Genomic DNA, 19,694 nt, shown 5'->3' with positions numbered 1-19,694 from the left:
TGGACTTTTTAGACTCAGCCTCCAAAGGAATGGAAAGAGATTCGCACATATCTCTTAAAAAAGAAGAGAAAGAGGTGGAATCAGGTTTGGAGGAAATCTCCTGCAGAACAGGCTCGTCCTCCTCTGATGAACACTCCCCTTCTGACTGAAGAGGTTCTTCAGAGTCGCCCCACAGATCAGGGTCTCGAACATGGGGATCACGGTCCCGAGACTCAGGGGTGGATGGTTCTCGGTGTCGGGACTTCTGTACCGACTTACCCGACCTCACCGACGCGGTACCGGGCGATGTTATCGGTCGCACCGGAGCCGATGTCTGTACCGATTGGTGATGAGACCTAGGCTCCGGTGCGAGGACAGGCATCGATGCCGATGAGGTCAAGCGTACCGGTACCGAAGGAGTGGATGGTGACAATACTGGCTGTTCCACGATCGGTACCGGTTGCTCAGTGGGGACCGATACCGGAGGGCTCGGTGTCAGGAGAGCTGGAAGGAGTTGTTTGAGCTGTTCCTTCAGCTGTACCTGCAAGATGGCCGCAATGCGATCATCAAGGGAGGGCACCGGTACCGCTTTTTTCTTCTGCAATACCTGCGGTGCCGCTCGACGCCCCGGAGGTGAGGAGCCCGATGTCGAGGGACTCACCTCAATAGGGGCGGAGCGCTTCCGCTGGCGCCTCACGGTCGGCAGGATTGGACTCTCTGCAATGGAGACCGGAGGACGTTCCAGCGGGGAAGGCTTCTTAGCCGGCTTACCTGCATGCTGCGACGCCGACGCGGTATCGCGTGGCGTCGATGAGGTGGGTGCCGACGAAACAGGTACCGAGACCGGCGCCGAAGACGCGGGGTCGGACATGTCGGTGCCGAAAAGCAGTCTCTGCTGTATCTCTCGATTTTTGAGAGTCCGCTTTTTCAAAGTGGCACAGCGGGTGCAGGTAGAGGCCTGATGTTCCGGACCCAGACACTGAAGGCACCAGTTGTGCGGGTCTGTAAGGGAAATAGGCCGTGCACACCGCTGGCACTTCTTGAACCCGGGCTGGGGGGGCATGAACGTAAAAACGGCTTCTGCCAAATCGAAGGCCGAGGCCTCGATGATGGCAGTAGGCCCCGCCGGGTCAAATCAAAAAACTTGACAAAAACAAGAGAAATTTTTTTTTTTTTTTTTTAAAAGAAAGAAAAACGGAAGGGCAAAAAGAACCCGAAAAAGTTTACGCGAGTGGGAAGGCGAATGAAAAAATATTTCAACAGCCGTTGAAAATGCGACTTCTTAGCTCCGCGGAAACTAAGAAACTGAGGGACCGCGCGTCGGGGTCGGGCGGGAAGGCACTCGCGCATGCGCGGTGCGGTCTCTAGAACTTTCCAAGTTCTTAGAGTGCAATCACTCTAAAAGTGTCCGTACCGGGGCTCCGTCGGTGCCGTCACCCATCAGTCAAGAATATCTGCCTGCTTGTCCTGGGATAAACTTTTTTATCGGTACAGTAAAATGAAAAAGAACTTTAGTGATGACGCAATTTGGGGAGGCGGAGTTAGCATCCGAAAAATCGCAACTAAGCGAATCCGCAGATACGGAAACCGCAAATACAGAGGGAGAAGTGTACTAGCTTCTTCAGGGGATCCAAGTGCTGTGTCTAAAACAAAAAACACGGGAGTCCTTTTACTAAGGCGCTAAACGCTAATGCATCCATTATAGTCTATGGCCACGTTAGCATTTAGAGCACGCTAAAATGACTAGCGCGCCTTTGTAAAAGAGGGGGCGGATTAAAACCAGGTAGAACATTAGAAAAGACACAGCCACTTGGAAAATCATGTCCATGTAACAACTGGTGTGAACACTAGCTGAACCCTTTATTTGGCCTTGTTGCTCAGAAGCAACATGTGTCTTCTATGGCTCTTTTGCGGGATCTGCATCTCCAAACGCCTGCTTCCTTGGCACCGTTGCTCTCGTTCAACATCAAGTTACATAAAGCAGCCATTTCACCATCTACCAATTAAAGGGTTAAATGCTGTTACCAGTGAAAGGAAACTAGATTGCTGGTTCGAGAAGTCTCACCTTAGAAAAAGGTTAAGGGCTCCTTTTACTAAGGTGCGTTAGGGCCTTAACGAGCAAAATAGTGCACGCTAAATTGCCCTGCTCGCCAGACCTTAACGCCAGTATTGAGCTGGCGTTATTCTAGAAGCGTACCGCGCGGTAATTTTGTGCGTGCGCTAAAAACGCTAGCGCACCTTAGTAAAAGGAGCCCTAAGTGCAAATGTAAAAAAACATTACCCTGCCGGCATCAGCGCTAGCAGAGTACGCGGTCACCAGCGCAAAAAAGCTGAGTAGCTAGTGAAAAAAGTCTTGTCTCCCAAAAAAGTTTAATTACAAATTCAGTGGAACCTTGGTTTACGAGCATATTTTGTTCCAGAAGCATGCTCGTAAACTAAGTTACTCGTATATCAAAGCGAGTTTCCCCATAGGATGTAAGGGAAACTCGCTTGATTCGTTCCACCTCCTCCCCCCTTCCCGTTGCCACCGGCGCTGCTCCACCCCCCCCTCCCCACCCGCGATCCGGCATCCTACCCCCCACGCTCGCATCGCCCCCTCTCCTGCCATGATCTGGCATCCCCCACTCACCCAAACACATTGTGTTACCCCCCATCTGGCACCAACGCACAGGACGTACCAGTGGCCGAAGATCTGCTCTCTTCCTTGTGCTGGGCCTTGAGCATCTGTGCATGCTCAAGGCCTTCTAGTTCTCGCTCTCTCCAAGATTCTCGGCCTTGAGCATGCGCACATGCTCAAGGCCCAGCACAAGGAAGAGAGCAGATCTTCGGGCACTGGCATGTCCTGTGCGTTGGTGCCAGATGGGGGTAAGACAAAGTATTTGGGTGGGTGAGTGGGGGGAGGCCACTCCCCCTGGAAATGTTGGAAAATATGACTAGAAGAAGTAATCTTCGGATTATTAACTTCCCAAAATTACCACTTATTTCAGCGCAGGATACATTTAAAAAATATTTGAAAGAAGTTTTGAAAGTTTCCGAAACCTCCTATCCGCCTCTCACTAAAATTTATTATTTACCAATCAGAGCATCTGTTCAAAAACCAAACCAGCAGAATCTGTCTGCTGATAGTTTGGATTTGACAAATTTCCTGGAGAGGTCAGGTGAAGAGATACCGGCAAGTGCTACGCTACTTGTACAATTTGCTATAGATGCTGACAGGGAATGGATGCTTAAATTGTTTTTTAAGTTTAAAGATGTACCATTTATGACTAAAACAGTGAGAATGTATCCAGACGTGTCACGAATGACCCAAAAGAGAAGAAAACAATTTCTTATTTTGAGACCAAGGGTTCTGCAGTTAGGTGCGACGTTTGAACTCAGATTCCCCTGTAAATGTGTAATGACCTATCAAGGGAATAGATTTATTTTCTTCGAACCTCAGCAGTTGATAAAATTTATTTCTGCTAAAGAGCAAATTTAAAATTCTTGAGAGAAGTTCAGTCTCAACCTGCTCAAGTATAAGGTTTTTGGTTATGTTCTCTCCCGCTACCATTTTCATTTTTCTTTGTACTATTTGATTAAGATTTCAGCAATTTTAAAGCTTTCTCCCCCATGGATTGAGGTCTAACAATACAAACCAGTAAAAATTTATTATCCCAGGACAAGCAGGCAGATATTCTTTACGCATGGGTGACGTCACCGACGGAGCCCACGGTACGGACCTTTTTACTAGAAAGTTCTAGTTGGCCGCACCGCGCGTGCGCGAGTGCCTTCCCGCCCGACGGAGGAGAGCGTGGTCCCCAGTTTCTTCGTTTCCGCGGAGCGAAGAAGACGTGCGTTTTTCAACTCCGATTGAAATCCTCTTTTGCCTTCCCGCTCGCGTTCTTTTTTCGTTTTATTTACCTTCGGGTTCTTTTTTATTTCATTTCCAAAAAAAAAAAAAAAAAAAATTATTTTCTTTTTGTTTCGTTTTTTGTCTTTGCCCCGGCGGGGCCTGTTGTCACGATCCAGGCCTCGGGGTTTGATTTTGCGGAGGCCGTGTTCACATTCATGCCCCCGCAGCCCGGTTTTAAGAAGTGCCAGCGGTGTGCACGCCCGATCTCCCTCACTGACCCACACAATTGGTGTTTACAGTGTTTGGGACCGGAGCATCGGGCGGACTCGTGCACCCGCTGTGCCACTCTTAAAAAACGCACTTTGAAGAATCGCCAAATCCAGCAAAGTCTGCTGTTCGGCACCGGCCCGACTATGGACTCGACTTCTTCAACTGCGGCACCATCGAAGTCGGCACCGACCACCTCGACACCGCCTGACATTACATCGGCGCCACCGGCGCCAGGTAAGCCGGCTAAGAAGCCTTCCACCCTTGAGCGCCCTCCCACCTCGGTGGCGACACCGGCTCTTTCGGCTCCACGCCGAACTAAAAAGCGCTCCGCTCCGATATCGGTGAGTGCCTCGTCATCGGCCGCCTCATCGCCGGAGCGTAGAGCGGCACCCATGGAACCAAAGCAGAAAAAAGTGGTTCCGGTGCCAACCCTGGATGACCGCATTGCGGCCATCCTCCAGGATAAGTTGCAGGAACAACTCCAAAAGCAACTTAAACAGCTCTTGCCCTCTATCCTGGCACCGCTGCTTTCGGTACCAGACCGGCCCGAGCCCCACACCGTCCAACCGGTATCCACGCCATCGGTACCTATGGACCCCTCCATGCCCATTCTCTCGGCACCGCATATCCATGCCCATGCCGAGACCGTAGCTCTGACGACATCCGATCCTCCTCGGGACCGAGCGGAACACCGGTCTTCCCGCGAACCTGACCGGCACCGTTCTTCCCGGGACCGAGACAGACACAGGTCTTCATCCCCCGGTACCGTCTCGGTACGCTCAGGCAAGTCTCGGTCTAAAGCTCATCATACCGAACCTTCCACTCCAGTCTCTCGGCACGCACACACCGATGTCAGAGACCCGGACCTCTGGGAGGAATCTCCCCTCGGTACCGAGGAGGATGCATCGTCGTCGGACGAAGAGCCCTCGGCCCCCGATACCACATCTAAACCTGAGCAATCTTCTTTTTCAAAATTCCTCAGGGAGTTATCAGGAGCCTTATCTTTGCCTCTGGAATCCGATTCCAAGAAGTCACAAGCTTTCCTGGAGGCATTAGATTTCGATCAACCTCCTAAGGAGTTCCTGAAGTTACCCGTGCATGACATCCTGCGGGAAACTTTTTATAAAAATTGGGAAAATCCATTAACTGTCCCTGGGGCACCCCGTAAACTGGATAGCCTTTACAGGGTTATCCCAATCCCGGGATTTGATAAACCCCAGCTGCCCCATGAATCTCTCCTGGTTGAGTCCACTTTAAAAAAGACTCAAGGCTCCAGTGTATATGCCTCTACCCCTCCTGGCAGGGAGGGCAAAACTATGGACAAGTTTGGCAAGCGGCTCTACCAGAATGCCATGCTTGCCAACAGGGCAAACAATTACTCTTTCCACTTTTCATTCTACCTGAAACATCTGGTAATGCAACTCTCCGCCATGCAAAAGTACATGCCGGAGCACAAGGTTCCACTATTCCAGCAGCACATCTCCAGCCTGCTTCAACTTAGAAAATTTATGGTGCGCTCCATCTATGACTCCTTTGAGCTCACCTCTCGTGCATCTGCCATCGCTGTGGCCATGCGCCGCCTGGCCTGGCTCAGGGTCTCTGATCTGGATGTCAACCATCAGGACCGACTAGCCAACGCCCCATGTATGGGAGACGAATTGTTCGGAGAGTCTCTGGATACCACCACACAAAAACTCTCCGCCCATGAGACCAGATGGGATACTCTCATTAAACCAAAGAAGAAGGCCCCTCCTGCTCGGCCTTACAAACCACAGTCTTCATACCAGCGCAGGTTCTCCGCTAGGCCGCTTAACCCGCCTTCACAGCAACCTAGGCGGGCTCGCCAACAACACCACAACCAGGCTCGTGCACAGTCTGATCAACCTGCCAAGCCTCTTCCTCCTGCCAAACCTTCTCAGCCCTTTTGACTCCTCTCTCCAGGGCTTAGCCAGTCTTCCACCCTCATTGCCTCTCCCTCAACCAATCGGAGGCAGGCTCCACATTTTTCTCAGCCGTTGGGAGGTCATCACATCGGACCAGTGGGTCCTCAACATCATCCGCCATGGCTACTCTCTCAACTTCCAGACTCTTCCACCAGACAATCCTCCCGTAGAGTCTGCTTCTCTTTCAACTCAAACCCCCCTCCTCCTGAGGGAGGTCCAATCCCTCCTTCTCCTCAATGCCATCGAAGAAGTACCTCTGGAACAAAGGGGCCGGGGATTCTACTCCCGTTACTTTCTGGTTCCAAAAAAGACAGGAGACCTACGTCCCATTCTCGATCTCAGGGACCTCAACAAATGTCTTGTCAAGGAGAGGTTCAGAATGCTCTCCCTTGCCACGCTTTACCCTCATCTCTCTCAGAACGACTGGCTATGTTCCCTGGACCTCAAAGAGGCCTACACTCACATACCAATCAATCCAGCTTCACGTCGCTACCTAAGATTCCAGGTGCACCATCGCCATTATCAGTACAAAGTGCTACCTTTTGGCCTCGCTTCATCACCCAGGGTGTTCACCAAATGCCTCATTGTGGCGGCGGCCTTCCTCAGGTCTCACAACCTCCAGGTGTTTCCCTACTTGGACGATTGGTTGGTGAAAGCACCTACGTCTCCGCTTGTGCTACAAGCCACTCATCATACCATCTCTCTCCTCCACCTCCTGGGGTTCGAGATCAACTACCCCAAGTCGCATCTGCTTCCCACGCAGCGCCTTCAGTTCATTGGAGCAGTTCTCGACACCACACTGATGAGGGCGTTTCTCCCCTCCGACCGTCAGCGGAACCTGCTCCGCCTGTGTCGTCAGGTGCTCCTTCATCACTCCATCTCTGCCAGACAGATGATGGTCCTCCTGGGCCACATGGCCTCGACGGTGCATGTGCTTCCCCTGGCACGACTCCACCTCAGAACACCTCAATGGACTCTGGCCAACCAATGGTCGCAGACCTCGAATCTTCTTTCTCATCCCATCTCTGTGACATCGTCTCTTCAGCAATCTCTTCAATGGTGGTTGAACTCCTCCAATCTTTCCAGGGGCCTTCTTTTTCATCTGCCCCCGCATTCCATGATCATCACCACGGATGCCTCCCCTTATGCATGGGGTGCTCACCTGGGAGACCTACGCACCCAAGGTCTTTGGACCCCGCAGGAGCGTCTTCATCACATCAATCTCCTGGAACTACGAGCCATGTTCTATGCTCTCAAGGCCTTCCAGCACCTTCTTTGCCCTCAGGTTCTGCTCCTGTGCACGGACAACCAAGTTGCCATGTACTACATCAACAAACAGGGCGGCACCGGATCTCGCCTCCTTTGTCAGGAGGCTCTTCGCATTTGTACCTGGGCCACGGCCCGCAGTCTCTTCCTCAAGGCTGTCTACATCCAGGGCGAACAGAACTCCCTGGCCGACAATCTCAGCCGCATCCTTCAACCTCACGAGTGGACCTTGGACCCTCCCACGCTCCACTCCATCTTTGCTCGCTGGGGCACTCCGCAGGTGGACCTATTCGCAGCTCCTCACAACCATCAGCTGCCCCAGTTCTGCTCCAGACTCTTCTCTCCTCATCGTCTGGCCCCGGATGCATTCCTTCTCGACTGGACGGATCGGTTCCTCTATGCCTTTCCTCCTCTACCTCTGATGTTGCGGACTTTATCCAAACTCCGCAGGGACGGAGCCACCATGATCCTCATAGCTCCCCGGTGGCCTCGTCAACACTGGTTCTCCCTCCTGCTTCAGCTCAGCTCCAGGGATCCCATTCCTCTGCCTGTGTTTCCTACTCTACTTACACAGCAACATCAGTCTCTACTACATCCCAATCTGTCTTCGCTCCACCTGACAGCTTGGTTTCTCTCGGGCTGACCTCTTCAGGAAATCTGTCTCAGCCTGTCCGTCTCATTTTGGACGCCTCCAGGAAACCGACCACCCTCCAATGTTACCATCAGAAGTGGACCAGGTTCTCCTCTTGGTGCCTCCGTCATCATCACGATCCCACCTCTTTAGCGGTGGAAACTGTTCTGGACTACTTGCTCTCCCTGTCCAATGCAGGCCTCAAGTCTAACTCTATCAGAGTCCATCTCAGTGCCATCACGGCATTCCATGAACCTGTCTTAGGAAAACCTCTCACGGCTCACCCTCTGGTTTCCCGATTCATGAGGGGCCTCTTCAACATCAAACCACCTCTGAAGCCTCCTCCGGTCGTCTGGGACCTGAATGTGGTTTTATCTGCCCTCATGAAACCTCCCTTTGAGCCGCTTGCCACAACTTCGCTCAAATTTCTGACATGGAAGGTTCTTTTCCTCATTGCCATCACCTCTGCCAGGAGGGTTAGTGAGCTTCATGCACTGGTTGCCGATCCACCGTTCACTATTTTTCACCATGACAAGGTGGTTCTGCGCACCCATCCAAAGTTCCTTCCAAAGGTGGTCTCAGCTTTTCACCTCAACCAGTCCATTGTGTTGCCTGTTTTCTTCCCGAAACCTCATTCACATCCCGGAGAACAGGCATTGCACAGTCTTGACTGCAAGCGTGCCCTGGCTTACTATCTTGATCGTACAAGGGCTCACCGCTTGTCCCCTCAGCTCTTCCTGACCTTCGACCCAAATCGTTTGGGTCGACCGGTCTCTAAACGGACGCTATCCAACTGGCTTGCAGCTTGCATCGCGTTCTGTTACGCTCGGGCCGGTCTGTCACTAGACGGCGCTGTCACGGCCCACAGGGTAAGAGCTATGGCCGCTTCTGTTGCTTTCCTCCGTTCCACACCCATTGAGGAAATCTGCAAGGCGGCCACCTGGTCCTCAGTTCACACATTCACTACTCACTACTGTCTGGATGCTTTCTCCAGACGGGATGGGCACTTCGGCCAATCTGTACTTCAGAATTTATTTTCCTAATGGCCAACCATCCCTCCTCCCTCTTTGTTAGCTTGGAGGTCACCCATGCGTAAAGAATATGCTGCCTGCTTGTCCTGGGATAAAGCACAGTTACTTACCGTAACAGGTGTTATCCAGGGACAGCAGGCAGATATTCTTACGTCCCACCCTCCTCCCCGGGTTGGCTTCTTAGCTGGCTTATACTAACTGGGGACCACGCTCTCCTCCGTCGGGCGGGAAGGCACTCGCGCACGCGCGGTGCGGCCAACTAGAACTTTCTAGTAAAAAGGTCCGTACCGTGGGCTCCGTCGGTGACGTCACCCATGCGTAAAGAATATCTGCCTGCTGTCCCTGGATAACACCTGTTACGGTAAGTAACTGTGCTTTTTGTGTTTAATGTTATGCCGTATGAGAAAGGGAAAAATTTTGCCTTGATTCCTTTATTTCAATTGTAAATGTTCATTATTACCTATTGTCTCATTTTAATCTTTGAACTGACTTGTATTATTTTCTTGTTTTGACTAATATTATGTCAATACTATAAAATGAAAATAAAGATTTAAAAAAAAAATAAATAAAACGCAATTGTCAATGCAAAAGAGCTAGGTTGCTAGTGCAGAAAATCTTGCCTTACAAATGCAAAAAGTCTCACCGTGATCCGAATTTGTCACGCTTCACACTGCCTTTAATGTGCTTCAGTTAAAAAAAAAAAAACCACACTTAGCAACTGCAACACCCTACAATGGGTGGAGCCAAGATAATCAGAAGAAAGTATAGGCACCCACCAAGTATGACTAAACAATTGCCTGATATACAAGGTAGGTAGTGAGCATTATTAACTTTGCTTAGACAGCTCATCTGACACGGCTGCATTACATCTGAGTTAGATTAGTTATACGGAGTTTTGTGCCTAAGAAAGATATTGAGTGCATATACGGGGTGGTGTTATATATGCTGTTATAGCTGTTCACTTCTGTAAAAAAAAGTATTTCCTTAGATCACCTCTTAACTTCATCCTATGCCCTCTCATTGCAGAGTTTCCTTTCAAATGAAAAAGACTTGACTCATGCACATTTACATTACGTAGGTATTTAAACATTTCTATCATATCTCTCTTCTCCCACCTTTCCTCCAAAGTATACAGATTGAGATCTTTAAGTCTGTCTCCATACGCCTTATCACGAAGACCACACACCATTTTAATAGCCTTCCTCTGGGCCGACTCTTTTTGAAGGTGTGGCCTCCAGAATTGTACACAATATTCCAAATAAGATTTCACCAAAGTCTTATACAGGGGCATCAGTACCTCCTTTTTCCTATTGGCCATACCTCTCCCTATGCAGCCGAGCATCCTTCTAGCTTTCGCCGTCACCTTTTCAACATGTTTGGCCACCTTAAGATCACCACATACAATCACACCCAAGTCCCACTCTTCTGTCAAGCTCATAAGTTCTTCACCCCCTAAACTGTACCATTCCTTCAGGTTTTTGCAGCCCAAATGCATGACTTTGCATTAAATTTTAGCTGCCACATTTCAGACCATTCTTCAAGCTTCGCCAGGTCTTTCTTCATGTTATTCACACCATCCTGGGTTTCTACTTTATTGCAGATTTTGGTATCATCCGCAAAAAGGCAAATCTTACCCGACAGCTCTTCAGCCATATTGCTTATAAAAATGTTAAAAAGAACAGGCCCACCACTGGTTATATCCCTTTCCTCAGATCTGTTTTGTTTGATGTTAATGTATAACACACATTCTTGCAGATACAGTATATGAAAGTGTAAAACATCAATCTGCTCCCTCCCATTATTTATTTTTCCAATTCTTTATTTTTAAACAACCAATACAAAGTGCAACCAATTATAAATAAGTGATACAATAGACAGCACTAATAGCAATGAAATAATAAGATAAAATACATTTCACCCCTCCCTCCCTCCCTCCCACCCATCCTGGATGTGTATGACACTTATTTAGAAATCAAAAGGGTGATACTAATGATCAGTTCTTGCAATACTTCGCCAATGGACCCTAGATCACATTGAACTTACTAGAGTGTCCCAATTGTATCCAGTTTATTCTCTCAAACTTATAAAACTGGCACAAGATTTCCCACCAAAAGTTATAATTTATCCTATCCCATTTTTTCCAGTTTTTCGTAATAAGCTGCATAGCAACTCCTGTCATTATAAGCAGGAATCTATTCTTATTTGCGTCAGTTGGACTCTTGGGTAGTAAGAGAGTTCCAAATAACACTATGTCATATGACAATGAAACTTCCAATATCATATTGATTTGACTCCATATGGATCTGCAGAATTTAAGTATCAAGGGACAATAGAACAGCAGATGATCCAGTGTCCCTATATCGAGATGACAATGCCAGCATCTATTTGACTTTGAACAATCCAACTTTTGCAACCAAACAGGGGTCCAGAAAATTCTATACAACAGAATAAACCAAGTCTGCCTAATAGATGCTGATGCTGTACATTTCATCCTCCAAGTCCAAATCTGTGGCCATTGAGTAGCAGAAATTATTAATAGAAAAATACTCTTCACATACAGCAGCTTTAGTGGTAGTGCAGAATAGCAAAGCAATTAAGAGGAATCCAGCTTTTCTTCCCCTCCCAGGGCCTATAACAGAAATGATGACTGGCAGGCAAAAGGTAATGCATTTACATCTAGAATGTACTATATAAAAGGTGGGGTCACTGTCTGTTTAAAATCCCAGAGCAACACTTGAAATGTTTGCTTATTTTCAGGGACACAGGCTAAAGAACTCCGAGAACCAGACGTACCAAGCACTGAATAAACTGCAGACCACGCGCAGGGTCCTCATCTCGGGAACCCCCATTCAGAATGATCTGCTTGAGTACTTCAGTCTGGTGCACTTTGTCAGTGCAGGCATTTTGGGTAAGAAGTGGCAGTGCTTCAAATCCAGGGACCTAAAATCTGTTCCATCCCAGTAAATGATGGGAGCTTCGGCTACTTTTAACATTAAGAAACTAGTTATACATGCAGGAGAACACGGATTTATATAGTTCACTAGCACTGTGTCATACCTGTATTAAGTTTGGTAATTTGTAATCCTGTTTCCTCTTTGTCCAAGGCAAACCAGTCCAGATGTGGGTTTTGCCCCCTTAGCAGCATACCAGAGAATATCAAAGTACTGATGATGTTGCCCTATTTATTTATATTTAATTTTCTATATCATTCTCCCAGGGCAGCTCAGAATGTTCTACATGAACTCATTCAGGTACTGAAGCATTTTTCCCTGTCTGTCCCAGTGGGCTCACAATCTATTTAATGTACCTGAAGCAATGAGGGGATTAAGTGACTTGCCCAGGGTCACAGAGAGCAGCGTGGGTTTGAACCGATGGTTCTTCTCTCTCTGACGCTGCGGGCGTGTAGTGACTGTTCTAAACGAGCGAGGTCTTGCAATACGAGTACATATAGTATTTTGTATTAAAGTTTTGGGGTTGTGGAAAGAATCGTCTGAGGTTCCATTATTTCTTATGGGGAAATTCGCTTTGATATACGAGTGTTTTGGATTACAAGCGTGCTTCTGGAACAAATTATGCTCGCAAACCATGGTTTGACTGTACTTGTAATTGCATCGCCTTGAGTCCAGCCAGACCATCCAGGGTCCTTGCCCATGTAGTGAGGTGTTCTGCTGAAAATCTCATTGCTATAGTTGAGAACTTATGTAGTTTGCAGACATCTGCGAGGGTTTCTGCTTAGGCAGAAGGCGGGTTAGTTTAAGAATTGATTTTATTGTTCTTAGCTTTGCCATAGGAGTACTGGGGTTTCACAGGCACCTTACAGTATATAAGATGGCATCAGCTAGTAAAGAACCTAAGAGTTGCCATACTGGTTCAGGCTGAAGGTCCATCGAGCCCAGGATCCCGTTTCCAACCTATTTCACAAAGATTCCAAGGAGAAAACCCCACAAATCTGGACTGGTTTGGCAAGATTCAAAGGGAGCCAATTACCAGGTTAATAATTGCTCTTATTCCAATTTTTTTTTTTTATGTTTCTAATTAGAGTTCCTGTAAATTCTTCTGTCTATACAAAGTGCTTATTTACACTCTAGTTATACCAGCGGCAAGATTATTAACTGTATAGGAGGTGTCTCTGCGCCAAAACAATGTTTACACTTCCTTATCTTCCTGTTTCCTGTAGTCCATCCCTTTGAAGCAGAGAACGGATGACAGGTTCTTGTTAAAGTAAGAATCTCCACTGACCTTTTTTTTCGTCCATTTAGGCACAGCCCAGGAATTTAAAAAACGCTTTGAAATTCCCATCCTGAAAGGGCGAGACGCTGACGCAAGTGCAGTTGACAGGCAGAAAGGGGAAGAAAAACTGAAGGAGCTAATCAGTGTTGTAAACAGGTAAATCAGCCAAGAACACGGTACTGCTGTGATTTAAAATGTATTGGCGTGGTAGAGAGATTACGCGCCAGTGGTATTATATTTGGAGAAACAGTGAGGCTGATTATAGAAAAAGCAATTATCTGTGAGGTACTGACCAGCATATAACATTTTATAGACACACATAATATAGACCCTGCCCCTGGGAGCTTACACCGTAGTCAAGACAGACTGACAAGAACATGCAGACACACATGAGAGGCTTAAGACTGGACTTGCTGAAATGTGCTTCCACACTGGTGCACACTAATATATTTACCACAAGTCCTGTTTTATGCAACAGAACTTTTTTTTTTTTTTTTAATTAATCATTTTTTATTGAGTGTTGCAAAGAGCAAACAAATTATAAACAGATAACATCAACCAGATAAGTGCATGTAGTTTCTTTCACGCGCCCATCCTATCGCACATAAAGACAATGAGATCGTCTATACGAAGCCACCAACTCATAATCCCATCCTGGTCTTTCATGCCACAGGGGGCCCAAGAAGACCTCTGGCAGAAGGAAGCATATCCTGAAGGGGGAGTTTAGCCTGGGCCAGTCAAAGACTCAGTGCATCCTAGGATGTACTGGGGAGGGAAAGGCCCACCAGTTTGAAGAGGCGGGCCTGCTGGCCGGAGGGAGTAGGCATCCCTCCGGTCAGCCATCATAAGTAAGATAAGGGGGAGGCACGGAGGGGGGTTCAGGGCGGTTTGCGTGGTGGTAGGAGGGAGTGGGCATTTCTCGAGGTGTCGGGGACTTGTGCGTTGCATGGTGATGGGGGGGGGTTACGTGGCAGTGGGAGGGAGTGGGAATTTCTTCCACTGCCGGGGGTATTGGGGGGGGGTGTAGCATGGTGGCAGGAAGGAGTGGGCATCTCTACCACTGCCAAGGGGGTGTTAGGGGTGTTACCAGTGTTGGGTAATTATGCGACGTAGCAGGAGAGAGTGGGATTCTCTCCTATCGATCTTCAATTTGATGGGGGGGGTAATTATTTAATTTGCATGGGGGGGAGTCTGAGCTGTCAAATCTTACTTTCCTGTCAGTGCCTGACCCAATCAGGGCTCAGGCACTGATCAGAAAGTAAGGCAATGACAGCTCAGACCTGTCGGCAAATTTTGGCCACAAATGTGGCACAACAAGGTTAGAGAATCACTCGGTGATTATAGAGAATCGCTCGACGTGCACTTTTTTATTTTTTTGCTTTTTATGTTCAAACAGTTTTTATTGAGAGTACACAACACAGAGCAACAACAAACGCTCAATAAAACAGATCATCTAGTATTAAAGTAAATACTACAAGATACAGTACCAACAAAGAAAAATATTTTAGCAGAAAGCTCCCCCCATCTCTTCCCACCCCACCTGAGGGCTCATTTTAATATTAATGACCTTGTTGTATTACATTTGCTTGGCAGTATTGAAAACTGCTAGAAACCTCGGAAAAGACCTCGATAAGCCGTTTTGATAATCTGCCACTAAAATACATGCATGCTAAACCTGCTGGAACCGATTTAGCAAGCACGTCAAAGGCAGATTTTAGTTTTGAGAATCTGCCCGTAAGGCTTCACTACTGCCGTTCTGCCATACATGAAAAAGGACACGGTACTACTCAAAAGGGCCCAGAGAAGAGCGACTAAAATGGTTAAGGGGCTGGAGGAGTTGCCGTACAGGGAGAAACTGGGCCTCTTCTCCCTCGAACAGAGGAGATTGAGAGGGGACATGATCGAAACATTCAAGGTACTGAAGGGCATAGACTTAGTAGATAAGGACCCTCTCCAAGGTAGGGAGAACGAGAGAGCACTCTCTAAAACTGAAAGGGGATAGATTCCGTACAAATGTAAGAAAGTTCTTCTTCACCCAGAGAGTGGTAGAAAACTGGAACGCTCTTCCGGAGGCTATTATAGGGGGAAACACCCTCCAGGGATTCAAGACAAAGTTGGACAAGTTCCTGCTAAACTGGGACATACGTACGCAGGTGAGGCTGGACTTATTTAGAGCACTGGTCTTTGACCTGGGGGCCGCCACCTGAGCGGACTGCTGGGCACAATGGACCACTGGTCTGACCCAGCAGCGGCAATTCTTAAGTTCTTAAATCTTGTGGTTGACTAATATACTTCATTGCTCTTTTGTTCCAGATGTTTGATAAGGAGAACATCCGATATTCTTTCTAAATATCTGCCTGTGAAAATTGAGCAAGTCGTGTGTTGCAAGTATGTAAATGTTTTCCCTGTCACGAATTATATCTGCTGAACGTCCTTGTCTATTTCTTTGACTCCTTTTACACTTCTACATCCCAGGCTACTCTCTATTAAACATGAAAGAAAGGGATGATGTGATTGTAGCAGGTTTCCGGGTCTCGCCGCGTCTGTGTAGAAAGAACCGACATTTCAGCCATCATGCTGTGGCTTTCTTCAGGGTCTGCAGACCTCACAGCACACCCTGAAGAAAACCACAGCATGATGGCTGAAACGTCGGTTCTTTCTACACAGACACGGCGAGACCCGGAAACCTGCTACAATCGTGACGCCAGCCGCGGAAGCCTAAGAGAACAGGGATGATTGTCACACATTAAATGACATTAGTAGGGCATTACAAGAGTGAAATGTTGACTTGAGGAAGAGCATAGTGACTCACGAAGAAGACTTGTAATTTTGCAGGAAGTTGCACCTAGAAGCTTCTGCCCACTCCAAGGATGCTGATATTTAAAAATGCATATTATATAAAATTTTATTGCTTTTTTTTTTTAATGACTTGTTGCCCGCTGTATAAATGCAATATTCGTTCCTGTGATTTTTCTCAGCTTTGAGGTTCTCAAAATACCAGGCTTTCCTTTCCGTGTGTAGCATGTCACCTGCCCTTCTCCTGCCCTTGCATGCAATTAGACTTGTACCCACAGTGTGTTGATGAATGGACTCTGCTTGCAGGCTGACCCCTCTGCAGATGGAGCTGTACAGACGCTTTCTGAAACAAGCCAAACCTGTGGAGGAGCTGAGCGGGGGCAAGATGAGCGTTTCTTCATTGTCTTCCATAACCTCTCTCAAAAAGCTCTGCAACCGTAAGTTGTGTTACTGTGTTTTCCAGCTCTTAGACAATACAGCAAGACACTTGTTACAATCCAATAAGTTAAATAGATTAATGCCACTGTACATTTTTTTACATTGAACTATCATTTATTTATTAAATTTTTTACCTGCCTTAGTGGCTTACAAAATACATTGGAACCACTATGTTTTGTTTATATGTTCTCGTAAAATGTTTCTGCTAGAAAAATTGGTAAATCTCTCCCCTTAACCCCAAGATAGGATGACTATTGCACTAGATTTTGCACAGTTAAATAAATAAAGGGATTTCAGTACGGGCTCAATTATCCCTACGAATGAGCAAAAAAGCCCCATAGGTGACTAGCACTTTTCAGTGAAAAGCTTCCATAAAAAGAGTTGTTTTGAATATCTTCTTAAATTTTTGCATGTCTGAAAGTAATCTCAGTGGTCCCTTGTTGTTCTCGTATTTTCATAATGTACGTGCAGGAACTCATTTGTAGATATTCGCATGGTTACCTCCGATCTTAAAGATCTAGGCAGCCAGTAGAGTTTTATCACCTGCGACAAACACCAGGGAATTTTTATAATGAATCACTTTAAAGACTGATACAAGTATTTTGAAAACATAAAATCATATGTCTGTAAGATATTTACATCTGTCAGTTGGAGGCCACTGTAGAAATTTAAATGTCAATCCACAAAGCATTTAGGTGATTAAAATCGTCTCTTAATCACGTCAGTGCTGCTGTTTCAAAAATCTCCATCTCTGGACAACTAAAATGTAACTAGAAGAAGTTTAACAAGAAGTGCAATATTCAGTAATAATGAGGCCTGTGTAATTTAGCATCTACATTTTCTCTCTCTAAATGTAGCCAAACTTGCACAACCAGATCCTCTCTCCTTCCCTCCCTGTGCTAGAATGACTACCCAAAATCAAGCTTAAAGAAGAATCCTCTTCTCTCGCCAAATCCTTTCCCTGCAAAACTACCTCAAGAACAAGATACATTGATCTACAAATGCTAAAGCAAACCGAATACACTATCAAAGTAGTAGATGATTTATTGACAGATTAATTAAAACAATGCTCAATCTGACCACATTTTGCCTAAGAATAGACTGTCAAATAACAGCCTTCCTACTGTTCCAGGCCAGTGGGATAGTTATATTCATTGATCAGCAGATGGAGATAGAAACACAACAAAGAGCGTCCTCGCCGATGCCACAGCTCCTCAATATTTTCTATCTCCAAGCAGGTGGATGGTAGCTCTGGATATTTATTTATTTAATTTAATTTTCTGTACTGTTCTCCCAGGGGAGCTCAAAACAGTATACATGAATTCTCCTTGTTTGTCCCGGTGGGCTCACAATCTATCTAATGTACCTGGGGCAATGGGGGGATTAAGTGACTTGCCCAGGGTCACAAGGAGCAGTGTGGGTTGCTGAGGCTGTAGCTTTAACCACTGTGCCACACTCTTCCCATTCTCTGCTTGTGTGGGCTGAGAACTTTTCAGTGGCCCCGCCTATGTGATGTCATAATGCCTCATTCCACCAATGCCTAAGTGCCAGCCTCACTGGTGATGTCACAATGATTTGGTAGTCAAGCATTTTTCCCTGTCTGTCCCAATCTATCTAATGGGGGGATTAAGTGTCTTGCTCAGGGTCACAAGGAGCAGTGTGGGTTGCTGAGGCTGTAGCTTTAACCGCTGTGCCACACTCTTCCCATTCTCTGCTTGTTTGGGCTGAGAACGTTTCAGTGGCCCCGCCTATGTGATGTCATAATGCCTCATTCCACCAATGCCTAAGTGCCAGCCTCACTGGTGATGTCACAATGATTTGGTACTCAAGCATTTTTCCCTGTCTGTCCCAATCTATCTAATGGGGGGATTAAGTGTCTTGCCCAGGGTCACAAGGAGCAGTGTGGGTTGCTGAGGCTGTAGCTTTAACCGCTGTGCCACACTCTTCCCATTCTCTGCTTGTTTGGGCTGAGAACGTTTCAGTGGCCCCGCCTATGTGATGTCATAATGCCTCATTCCACCAATGCCTAAGTGCCAGCCTCACTGGTGATGTCACAATGATTTGGTACTCAAGCATTTTTCCCTGTCTGTCCCAATCTATCTAATGGGGGGATTAAGTGTCTTGCCCAGGGTCACAAGGAGCAGTGTGGGTTGCTGAGGCTGTAGCTTTAACCACTGTGCCACACTCTTCCCATTCTCTGCTTGTTTGGGCTGAGAACGTTTCAGTGGCCCCGCCTATGTGATGTCATAATGCCTCATTCCACCAATGCCTAAGTGCCAGCCTCACTGGTGATGTCACAATGATTTGGTACTCAAGCATTTTTCCCTGTCTGTCCCAATCTATTTAATGGGGGGATTAAGTGTCTTGCCCAGGGTCACAAGGAGCAGTGTGGGTTGCTGAGGCTGTAGCTTTAACCACTGTGCCACACTCTTCCCATTCTCTTCTTGGTTGGGCTGAGAACATTTCAGTGGCCCCGCCTATGTGATGTCATAATGCCTCATTCCACAAATGCCTAAGTGCCAGCCTCACTGGTGATGTCACAATGATTTGGTACTCAAGCATTTTTCCCTGTCTGTCCCAATCTATCTAATGGGGGGATTAAGTGTCTTGCCCAGGGTCACAAGGAGCAGTGTGGGTTGCTGAGGCTGTAGCTTTAACCACTGTGCCACACTCTTCCCATTCTCTGCTTGTTTGGGCTGAGAACTTTTCAGTGGCCCCGCCTATGTGATGTCATAATTTCTCCTTCCACCAATGCCTAAGTGCCAGCCTCATTGGTGATGTCACAATGACTTGGTACTCAAGCATTTTTCCCTGTCTGTCCCAATCTATCTAATGGGGGGATTAAGTGTCTTGCCCAGGGTCACAAGGAGCAGTGTGGGTTGCTGAGGCTGTAGCTTTAACCACTGTGCCACACTCTTCCCATTCTCTTCTTGGTTGGGCTGAGAACTTTTCAGTGGCCCCGCCTATGTGATGTCATAATGCCTCATTCCACCAATGCCTAAGTGCCAGCCTCACTGGTGATGTCACAATGACTTGGTACTCAAGCATTTTTCCCTGTCTGTCCCAATCTATCTAATGGGGGGATTAAGTGTCTTGCCCAGGGTCACAAGGAGCAGTGTGGGTTGCTGAGGCTGTAGCTTTAACCACTGTGCCACACTCTTCCCATTCTCTTCTTGGTTGGGCTGAGAACTTTTCAGTGGCCCCGCCTATGTGATGTCATAATGCCTCATTCCACCAATGCCTAAGTGCCAGCCTCACTGGTGATGTCACAATGACTT

General features: G+C 47.2%; 1 protein-coding gene across 2 annotated transcripts in view; it reads left to right on the top strand.

Moving 5' to 3' along the window:
• RAD54L (RAD54 like) overlaps window positions 1-19,694 on the top strand; it is a 90,255-nt gene that overhangs the window by 44,942 nt on the left and 25,619 nt on the right. For both annotated transcript variants that reach the window (XM_033915455.1, XM_033915456.1), the window contains 4 exons: window positions 11,710-11,860; window positions 13,212-13,338; window positions 15,496-15,570; window positions 16,285-16,415. In XM_033915455.1, coding sequence (XP_033771346.1) covers window positions 11,710-11,860; window positions 13,212-13,338; window positions 15,496-15,570; window positions 16,285-16,415 — 484 coding nt within the window. The remainder of the gene's footprint in view (window positions 1-11,709; window positions 11,861-13,211; window positions 13,339-15,495; window positions 15,571-16,284; window positions 16,416-19,694) is intronic.

The sequence above is a fragment of the Geotrypetes seraphini genome, chromosome 12, assembly GCF_902459505.1.
Source record: "Geotrypetes seraphini chromosome 12, aGeoSer1.1, whole genome shotgun sequence".
NCBI classification, from domain to species: Eukaryota; Metazoa; Chordata; class Amphibia; order Gymnophiona; family Dermophiidae; genus Geotrypetes; species Geotrypetes seraphini.
Note: the sequence above shows the minus strand (reverse complement) of the source record. Positions and strands in the feature narration are given on the sequence as shown.